Source organism: Condylura cristata, unplaced genomic scaffold (genome assembly GCF_000260355.1).
Source record: "Condylura cristata isolate star-nosed mole 26May11 unplaced genomic scaffold, ConCri1.0 scaffold00038, whole genome shotgun sequence".
NCBI lineage: Eukaryota > Metazoa > Chordata > Mammalia > Eulipotyphla > Talpidae > Condylura > Condylura cristata.
The window spans coordinates 9,571,496-9,581,859 of NW_004567139.1; the positions used below are offsets into that span (position 1 = coordinate 9,571,496).

At 59.6% G+C, this 10,364-nt stretch overlaps 1 protein-coding gene across 1 annotated transcript in view; it reads left to right on the forward strand.

Annotated features, from left to right (window-relative positions):
• The window catches only part of AFMID (arylformamidase), a 12,216-nt gene extending 4,181 nt beyond the window's left edge, over positions 1 to 8,035 (forward strand). Inside the window, exons 4-11 of the mRNA XM_004693418.1 lie at positions 42 to 90; positions 3,684 to 3,769; positions 3,857 to 3,929; positions 4,114 to 4,211; positions 4,409 to 4,487; positions 4,561 to 4,702; positions 5,043 to 5,150; positions 8,003 to 8,035. Of these exons, the coding sequence (XP_004693475.1) occupies positions 42 to 90; positions 3,684 to 3,769; positions 3,857 to 3,929; positions 4,114 to 4,211; positions 4,409 to 4,487; positions 4,561 to 4,702; positions 5,043 to 5,150; positions 8,003 to 8,035 (668 nt within the window). The remainder of the gene's footprint in view (positions 1 to 41; positions 91 to 3,683; positions 3,770 to 3,856; positions 3,930 to 4,113; positions 4,212 to 4,408; positions 4,488 to 4,560; positions 4,703 to 5,042; positions 5,151 to 8,002) is intronic.
• The last annotated feature ends 2,329 nt before the right edge of the window (positions 8,036 to 10,364 follow it).

Consider the following 10,364-nt stretch of genomic DNA (forward strand, 5'->3'; position numbering starts at 1 on the left):
CCCCCCCTTCCTGCCGGCCCCTCACCCGGTTCTGCCCGCAGCCTGGCCGGTCCTGCTGTTTTTTCACGGAGGATACTGGCAGAGCGGCAGGTGAGGGGGCATCTGGGCGATTGGGGGGCCACGTCTGGTCGCCCCTTTCCAGGGCTGATGTGACAAGCGTCGCGCCTGGGGGCATCAGGGAGCTCACAGGGTGAAGCGGGCCGTCCCCCCCGCTGGGGCCCTGCGGGAGGCTGGCACTCCTGGGGGCTCCCTGTGGCCCCGGCACCCAGTCTCAGCCTCCTGCCCCTTGGGCCGCGTCTACGTGTGACAGTGTGCCCGCCGCCAGCGCCCCCCCGTGCCCAGTCTCCACCCGCTCTGGCCCTGGCCCTGCCGTGCCCCCGCCATCCCCGACTGCGCTGCCCATGGGTGGTCATCTCGTTGTGAGCTGCTCGGTTGCGTTCTGCGCCTTCATGCGCAAGGCCGCCCGCGGCCCGGTCCCCTCTGTCCGTCCGTTCTCAAAGGACAAGGTTTCACCTTTGCTCGAGGTTGAGTGGGTTCCACTGGGAAAATCACATGTGCCCATGTGTGTGCGTGCCACACAGCGTGTCTTGTCCACTGCTTGTCCAAGAGTGGACAGCTGTCTGTCGTGGCGCTGTGACACCGCCGTGGGCATAGAGGGCACCTGTCTTTTCAAATTAGTGCTTCCCTGGGCAGCGGCGCCTGCGTGGGGCCGCTGGAGCAGCTGTCGCTCTGCTCCCACTTTCTGGAAAAGTCTTCATGCTGCTGCCCAGAGGCCGGCCCCCACTGCCCCGGCGCCCAGAGGGCCTCTCCCTCGACCGCCCCCACGCGCGGTCCGTGCTGCCCGCAGCCTCCTCCAGGGGCCAGGTGGCCTGTGGCTTGGGTTTGCGTCTCCCTGGCGCCAGCGTCTGGGCCGTGGCCGGGCCACCTGGGTGTCTGCCCGGGAAGGGCCTGTCCCCGGCCTCCCAGCGGGTGTCGAGATTTATTTGTGGTTGAGTTGTATCATTTTTTTTTTAAAGATTTATTTATTTGTGCAAACAGAACTGGGGTACAGGCCAGAAGCTCAGGGGTGGCGAGAGGCTTCACCAGAGACAGAGTGGGAAGCAGAACAGGCAGATCAACGAAGTACACTGCTGAGGGGAGCAGCGGGCGGGTCAGGAGAGGTCTGCCATGCCATATGGTCACCTCCGGGGCAGGCGGGAATCGAACTCATGAGGAAGTGGCTTTAGCTTCTCAGTGCTGTGCTTTAACCTGCTGCGCCACCAGGGAGGGCCATACAATTTTTAAAAAGATTTATTTGTTTATGAATACAGAGCTGGGGTACATGCTAGAGGTGCAGGGGCAGTGAGAGGATTCACCAGAGACAGAGTGGGGAGCAGAACAGGTCAACTGAAGAAGTGCACTGCTGAGGGGAGCAGCGGGCGGGTCAGGAGAGGTCTGCCACATCATGTGGTCACCTCCGGGGTAGGCGGGAATCGAACTCATGCGGAAGTGGCTTTAGCTTCTTAGTGCAGTGCTTTAACCCGCTGCGCCACCAGGGAGGGCCGAGTTGTATCATTTTTTAATAGTTTATTTTTACACCACTTGGTGCCTTTTCCCATCCCAGTTGTCATCCCCGTGGGCTTCCCATCACCAGATCACCCTGTGCCATCACCACAGTGCAGTGCACTCCCCCATTTTTGACCCCATCCCCGACTCCACCCCTATAAAATGTCTCTGGTGTAGAGCTACTACTACTTTTCACTCCTGCTATGAGTGAAACCATCCGGCATTTTCCTTTCCTTTCTGGCTTATGTCACTAAGCATGATCCCTTCCAGCTCCATCCATGTTGCTGCAAGAGGCGCGTGTTTATCTTTTTGACGGCAGAGTAATATCCCCCCGTGTCTATGGACCACATCTTTTTAATCCGGTCATCCACTTTTAGGCGTTTGGGCTGTTTCCATGTCTTTCCTACTGTAAATAGAGCAGCAGTAAACTTGGGGGTGCAGGTGTCTTTTTGAATCAGTGTCTTTGTGTCTTTTGGGAAGATGAGTTGTATCGTTGTCTAAGTGCATGTTGGACCTGAATCCCCGGTCGGTGGCTTGCCTCCCCCCCCGGTGGCCCCCCCTTTCCGTGGTGGTTTTCTCCGCGGTGCAGACACCGTTTAGTTGCTGTGGTCACACTTGTTGGCTTTGCTCCTGTCTGTCCTGCCGGAGGGGCAGACCCCCGAGGAATCTGAAGATTATTACGTACATTTGACAAGTGCACTGCACACTATTCTATATCTGCCATTTTTAACTGCCCTAAAACATGTATAGATGTAAATTACATACATATGCAATAGTTGTATGCCATAAAATTCCTCTCAAACCATCTCTTAAGACTATATATGCACACAGAACTGGGGTGCAGGCCAGAGGCGCAAGGGTAAGAGGACTCCCCAGAGACAGAGCGGGGAGCAGAACAGGCAGGTCCACTGATACCCACTGCTGAGGGGAGCAGCAGGGAGACAGGAGAGGTCTGCTGACCCCTGTGGTCACTCCTTGCCCGGGGATTGAACTCGTGCAGTGGCTGTGTCCAGCTTCGTCACCCTGCACTCCAACCATGGCGCCACCGGGGACGTCCCCTAACCCATCCGTAAAGATGCTGCTCAGCCCTTTCCCCGGCTGGCAGCCCCTCAGTGCCTGTAGCTGCTGTAAAAGCCGACAACCGCCTTTCCTGGTGGCACAGCGGGTTGGAGCACCACACTGAAGCCAAGCCAAGCCGCGGCCACTTAGTGCAAGTTCAGTCCCTGCCCCAGAGGTGACCCCCAGGGCGCAGCAGACCCCTCCTGCTCCCCGCTGCTCCCCTCAGCACTGTACTTTACTCCATCTGCCCGTTCTGCTCCCCACTCTGTTTCTGCTGGATCCTCTCGCTGCCCCCACACCTCTGGCCTGCACCCAGTTCTGTGTGCATAAATAAATAAAATCTTAAAAAAAAAAAAAGCCAAGAACCAGCCAAGAGGAGGTTGCGGCCTGTGCTGGCTGCCGTGGGCCCACCGGCCTCCCACGCCCGCCCCGGCTGTCTCTGTGAGGGCGGCCCCCGTCTCTCACAACATCACCATCATTGGTCAGGCCACCTGCGAAGTGCAGGTGACCACATCTCAGCTGCATAGACGCAATTCCAAAAAAGGCGCCTCCCCGGACTGGGCTGGGATCGGGGCATGTGGGGGGCGGTACCAGTGCACCCGATTGGTTTGCTCTCGGCTCAAGACAAAGCCGCAGGGGCCGCCCCGCGCAGTTGCTCAGAGCTCAGGGCTCCCCAGGGCACGGGCCTTCGGTCACAAGGTCCTGGGCAATCGGGGCAGCTGGCCACCCTGAGAGAGGCAGAGGGCGCCTGGGATTCCAGGGCGCGCTTGCTCCTGCTCCGGTCCAGAGGGCCGCCTGCGGGAGCCTCGGCCACCCTTCGAGCCTGCTCACTCTCTGCGAAGGAACATTTCCGTACCTTTACCTGCCCGGTCAGTGCTCCCGCTGTCCGTGCCCGGGAACAGCATCCCACACGATGACCTTAGGTCTCTACTATCGGCCAGAAGCCACACTCAGTGGCGTAAGCCGGCCGAGGCCCCACAGCAGCGCCGGTCAGGAGGGCGGCTCCGGGCGGGCGGGCGGCGTCCAGGGCAGCAGCGGCTCCCAGCGCGGCCCTCCCAGCGTCCTGCCTCTCTCTGCAGTAAAGACCAGTCTGCCTTCATGGTCCTCCCGCTCACGGCTCGGGGCGCGGCCGTGGTGATAGTGGGCTACGACGTGGCCCCCAAAGGTAAGGAGCGTGGTCTGATGGGCTCAAGGGCCGTGGGCGTTGGGGCGAGGGGCCCAGGGCCCTGACCGCCTGGCCATGCCCCCGCAGGCACCCTGGACCTGATGGTGGACCAGGCGGCCCGGAGCATCGTCTTCATCCAGAAGCGGTTCCCGTCCAATAGGTGGGCGCTGCTGCCCCCGGGCCCCGTGTGAGGCATAGGTGGGAGGGCGGAGCACCGGGGCCCTTAGACGTGGCCAGTGTCTCCACTGGCCTGTGGCGTCCAGGTGTCTAGGGACTCCCCGGTCCGGCCTGATGCTTTGGGGGAGACCAAATGCAAACGCAGCTCTCTGTTCTGATCCATCCAGGGGTGTTTACCTGTGTGGACACTCGGCTGGGGCCCACCTGGTCTCCATGACGCTCCTGGCTGACTGGACCAAGCATGGGGTCACCCCCAACCTCAAAGGTTTCTGTGGGAACCACAGCCTCCCCTGTCTCCGTGGGTTTGCAGCAGGTGTTAGAAATCTGAGCAACTTCTGGTGCGGCCGGCCGGGAGCAGGGAGCCGGTTCCTGTGTTCTCTTCGGCCCTGGAGGCCGGCACGCCACCTGGCTCCTGCCTGCAGGGGGTGGGCGGGGCCCCACAGCCTGCTCTTCCCCATCCAGGCCTGTTCCTGATGAGCGGGGTCTATGACCTGGAGCCCCTCCTGCACACCCCTGAGAACGATGCTCTTGGAATGACCCTGTGAGTCCGCTCCCCACCCCCAGGAGGCCGGGGCAGGGCTGGCGGCAGCCCTGACCCTCCGGCCCCACACCAGGGAGGACGCTCAGAGGCACAGCCCACAGCGGCTTCTGGAGGAGTCCCCGCGGCAGGCCAGGGACCCAGCGCTCCGCATACTGGTCACCGTGGGCCAGCACGACTCCCCCGAGTTCCGCCGGCAGTCCAGGGAGTTCTGTCAGGTAGCCCAGCTCGGCTTTGGGCCAGAGGTGGGGCGCTGGGTCTTGTGATCCGCCGCTCCATTTCATCCAGGGGACGCCACGAGTGTGCCTTTGAAAGGCGAGTTTCTTTATGGAGAATCCCAAGTGGGTACAGGTCCAGGCACGCTCAGGAGGCCGCCTCGCCCGCCGCCTCACCTGCCCGCTCAGGAGGCCGCCTCGCCCGCCGCCTCACCTGCCCGCTCAGGAGGCCGCCTCGCCCGCCGCCTCACCTGCCCGCTCAGGAGGCCGCCTCGCCCGCCGCCTCACCTGCCCGCTCAGGAGGCCGCCTCGCCCGCCGCCTCACCTGCCCCGCCCCCACCAGGTGCTGCACCAGAAGGGCTGGAGCAACCTCTCGTTCGCGGAGATCCAGGACGTGGATCACTTTGAAACCATTTGGAGCCTCACGCAGCAGGACCACGTGCTCACCCAGGTGGGTGTCCCCTCCCTGCTCCTGCCTGCGCTTGCCGCAGTTTCAGGTGGAGAATCCTTTTAAGGTCGAGGGCAGGCCTCCCTGGTGCCCCGAGATGACCCCCAGGGTGCAGCAGACCTCTGCTGTCCTGCGGCTGCTGCGCTCTGGCCTGTACCCCAGTTCTGTAGGCATACATAAATCTCTAAAAATAAATAAAAGTCAAAGGGTAAATTGAATTTTTTCTGGGGAAAGTGGGTCCTTGATTAGTTTTGTTTTTCATCAGCTGCCACTTGGGGGGCCTTTTCCAGCATTCAGTCTTTTTTTTTTAAAGATGTATTTGTGCATACAGAACTGGGGTACAGGCCAGAGGCTCAGGGGCGGCGAGAGGCTTCACCAGAGACAGAGCGGGGAGCAGAACAGGCAGATCGACGAAGTACACTGCTGAGGGGAGCAGCGGGCGGGTCAGGAGAGGTCTGCCACACCCTGTGGTCAGATTTATTTGTGCATACAGAACTGGGGTACAGGCCAGAGGCTCAGGGGCGGCAAGAGGCTTCACCAGAGACAGAGTGGGTAATAGAACAGGCAGATCGATGAAGTACACTGCTGAGGGGAGCAGCGGGCGGGTCCGGAGAGGTCTGCCACGCCATGTGGTCACCTCCGGGGCAGGCGGGGGTAGAACTCATGCGGAAGCGGCTTTAGCTTCTCAGTGCTGTGCTGTGACCCGCTGCGCCACCAGCGAGGGCCCATAAAGATGTATTTTTTTATGCACATAGAGCTGGGGTACAGGTCAGAGGTGCAGGCACGGTGAGAACATTCACCAGAGACAGATTGGGGAGCAGAGCAGGCAGATTGAGGAAGTCCACTGCTGAGGGGAGTGGCAGGCGGGTCAGGCGAGGTCTGCCGGGCCCTGTGGTCACTCCCTGGCTGGGGATTGGACTCAGGCTGACGTGGCTGTGGCCAGCTGGATAGCGCTGGCTTCAACCTGTTCCGCCGCCAGGGAGGACCCTGGCACGCAGCCTTAATTCACCTGGTCGTATCCCTACTACAGAAAGAGCTCACTCAACAATGAGGTCTTATTTTTCTTTGAGAACAGAAACAAATCGAAAACATGGGCAGAGTAAGAGAGAATCTAAAAAGGAACAGAAATAGCCAGCAGGCACGGGGGACTCAGCTGTATTAGTAACCGTGTGAATGAATGTGACGGTGCCTCCGGCCAGACAGTGCCTCCTGGCAAGGGCGGGAGGGGTGAGCCAGCTGGCAGCAGTCTGGGGAGCACAGTCTGGCTGACATTTCAGATCCAAATCGCCTGACCCAGCACACCTGCTGGTTGGCACGTGTCTTTCAGGAAATCAAAGAAGCACCCTGAGATGGTCTTTGCAGCTTTACTAATGACAAGACCTTGGGAGCACCCTGAATGCCCAAGGCGGTTAAGTGATGGTAGGACCAAGTAACAGAAGGAAGTTCGTGGAAGTTCGCTAGGAGATGTGCGGCTCAGCTCAGAGCAGACCCCCCGGGCTGCTGACTGGACGGCCTGTTTCCGAGGCGGCCAGCTGGGCACTTAGAGCCTGGAAGCTGGGCACTCTGTGCCAGGAAGTTTCCAAATAGTAGCCAGTGTGTTTTTAAAACCCGTGTCCACCGCGTTTTACTATGACCATAACTGGGGAGAAAAACACTCACCCACACATGCCATCTCTTGAAATACCCAAGAAGTCAATACTTTAGGTTTTGGGGGGGCATATGACTCTACACAGCTGGCCACAGCTCCCCAACTCTGTTGTGTAGTGTAAAACTCATCTTAGACAATTTATGAGTGAAAGAACGTGGCTGCGTGCCAATGGGTGCTCAAGTTAGTATTTTTTCAAGATTGATTTATTTGTGCACACAGAACTGGGGCACAGGCCAGAGGCGCAGGGCGTGAGAGGCTTCACCAGAGACAGAGCGGGGAGCAGAACAGGCAGATGATGAAGGGAGCAGCGGGAGGGCCAGGAGAGGTCTGCCGCGCCCTGTGGTCCCCTCCGGGGCGGGGATCGGGCTCGCGCTGAAGCGGCTGCGGCTCATTTGCAGTGCTGCGTCCTAACCCGTTGTGCCACCAGGGAGGGCCCTGAAATTAGTATTTGATATCAGTTTTACATGTCACAAAATAATACTTTTGATTTTTTCTTTTAAAAAACTTGATTTGCAATTTTTTTCTTGAGCTACTGTTGGCTTTCAGCACTGTATATGTGTCTAAAAGATTTACTGATGCACACAAGAACAGGGGTACAGGCCAGAGGTACAGAGGTGAGAGGACTCCCCAGAGACAGAGTGGGGAGCAGAACAGCAGAGCCACTGAAACACTGCTGAGGGGAGCAGCGGGGAGACAGGAGAGGTCTGCTGCGCCCTGTGGGTCACTCGCTGGCTGGGGGTGGACTCAGGCCGCAGTGACTGTGGACAGCTTCATGGTGCTGAGACTCACCCCTGCGCCCCCACGGAGGCCGTGGGCACATGTTATAAGTACCTGCATCCACACCCCCAGATGGTGCTTCTACTGCACCCCCAACATCCAAGCCCCGTAACCCTCCGCCCCCCGCCCCCCCCGACCCCGCCTTCCATCCCAGGGACCTCAGTCCCGCCATCAGATTTCAGGGTTCTTTTTTAGTTTTGCTTTGTTTGTTCCTTTGCTTTGTGTCTTTGCGTTCCCCGTGCGCGGCTCCGTCACAGGCCACCGGCGCTGGGGTGGCGAGAAGCGGGCGGCCAGGGCGGCCCTGCGGCTCCGAGCGGTGCTGGGACGTGCCCACAAGCCGGCGTCTGGAGCCCAGTCTGCCTCAGCTTGCGGCCTGTCCCCTCACAGGGCCTCTGAGCGCTGGGCCTGCTCGTCTTTTCTTCCTGTGCAGATGATTTTGGACACAATCTTCCAGGGGTGTTGATGGCACGGGCCCCGGCGGCGGCACCCTGACTGAGCGGCTCCCCGCCCCAGCCCCAGCCGCGGGCCGCTTCTGCCCGGAGCCCACACCGTGGCGGCACGCCCACCCCACGCTGCCGCCTCTGTCCCCCGGGAAGAAGCCTCAGTGACAGCAGAAACAGGACGTAGCTGAACTTGGGCACAGCGGTGGGCGCTCTCAGGAGGACCCCTCCTGCGCCACAGGGGCTCTCCTGGCAGGTCACGCTACCAATTCAAGGCGCTGGGGCAGGCGGCGCCTGCTGGGTGCTCACGAGGGCCCTGCCTGCGCCTGCTGTCGGCGGGCGTGGAGGGGCGCAGAGACCACGTCTCCCCGGGGTAGGTGGAGTTGGCTTTGTCTGGGTTCTTCCCCTCTTTCTGAGCTTTCCGGATAAAAATGTAATGAGTGTCTAAATGTGATGCGAGCTGTTGAAATGTTCAAAGCCCTTTCAGGGTGCAGGCCAAGGAGAGTGATGTCGTCGAATCCACTCTAGATTTTGCGGGGGGACTTGCAAGTGGGCTTCGCTGTCCCCCGCGATGGCGCCCCCTCCCCCGCTGAGGGTGGCCCCTCGGGTTATGAAAAAGAGGGCAGACGTGCCGCCTGCTGTGTGATGCACTTGAAGGGACTCGGGGCCCCCAGGGGGTGACCTGTAGCCACGGAGACCTAAAGACTGGACACAGGCAGGTGGGAAGGACTCACCAGGTCCCTGAACCCCACAGGGGGATGGTGGCAAGTTGAGGTTCACTCCGGCTGAGGGTAACACCCACCTGTTGCCAGAACCCAAGGGCTCATCTACATCCACACACATTGTCACAAACAGCACAATCCCATCTTCTTGGTGGCTGAGTCATAGCTACTCGTCCGCCCAGGTGGGCACTCGGTCGTAGACTACCGATATCATTGGTAAAGAACTGATGTCAGCACAGTTGATCTATACGTTCAGCGTCTGTTACACACCTTAATTTAAAAGCCCCCGTATCTTGGGCAGAATGTGTCTGATGGAAGAGTTTCACTTGGGGAAGATGACATGGTGGTGCTAAGACAGCGGTGTGCTGATGTCACTGAGCCGTACACTTGAAGGTGGTTTAGATGGACGATTTAATCACGCATGTTTTAACACAACGCAGAGAATAGTAGAACAAAATATGTACTGAAGAGAGCGACTTAGGAAAAACGCAGACGCTTCAAATACTTCAGCTTAATGCCTTTTTGTTACCGCAGACAGAAGCCAAATGTTGACGTTTCTGTGACCGTACGCTGTAATGTCTGCTAGGTAGTATGTCTCGGCAAGGCGATAAAGCCTGGCCTTGCAGGTGGGAATAACACACTCACACAGGTCACCACGGATCTTAACCACCTTATGGAAAAGACCCAAGCAGCTCAAGTTTCCAGGGGAGAACGGATCCCAGACTCACAGAGATACATGGCTCGTGCCCTGAGTGTGTGCGCGGGGCCCGTGTTGGCTACAGTACATTCATAATAGCAAAAACCAGGGAGTCACTTTCGAGAAACTCGGCAGGTAATCCCCGACCGGTATTAGGAAAGGTGGTGGAACCTCTGTGCTACCTGAGATGTGCTCTTGTTACATAGTGGAACGAGGATCCTCCCAGGACCCCCAAACCCGCCTGCTGAAAATAAGTTCCCCGTGCGGGCCACATCGAGACGAAACATACCCTGGAGTGTGGAGGCGCAGGTCAGCCGCCCGCCCGCCCGCCCTCCTCAGCCACGTCTGTCTCGAGGTCTCTCCGCGCCCCCAGGCCCTGCACCGGGGAGCCAGCGCGGCTCCCTGCATCTCTGCTGCAACTCCGGCTGCTCCTCCCGTCCCCTCCCACCTCCTTTCCAGCGTCCCCTCCCTGCCCGGCTCCGTCCTTGGGTGGGCAGGGCGCACTGCACTCTCCCATGCCAGGATATCATCAGTAATCGTCTCTGCATTTTGCTCAGCTGAACAATGCTGGGAGACACAAGCAGATAAGAAAGGGAAACCGATAGTGTCGCCATGGGGACCCGCTGGGCGCGTGACCACTGTGGGGCCGTGAGAGTCGTGGGGATGCGAAACAGTGGCAGGCCAGACAGGACACTCCTGTGCGGAAGGCCCCCGACCTGAGGTCCCTGCAGACAGCGGGGCAGAGACCGACTCCCCAGTCATGAAAAAGCCCACAGAGCCCACAGAGCCAGGCACAGGAGAGAGCGAGTCCCTCCCGCTCAGCCGCGCTCTCCTGGCTACTCAGCCCTCTGTCCTCCTGGGCGTCTGGCAAATTCCTCCACGCCCACGTCTGCCTGGGGCCTGGGGCCTCACGGGAACAGGCCTCGCATCTGG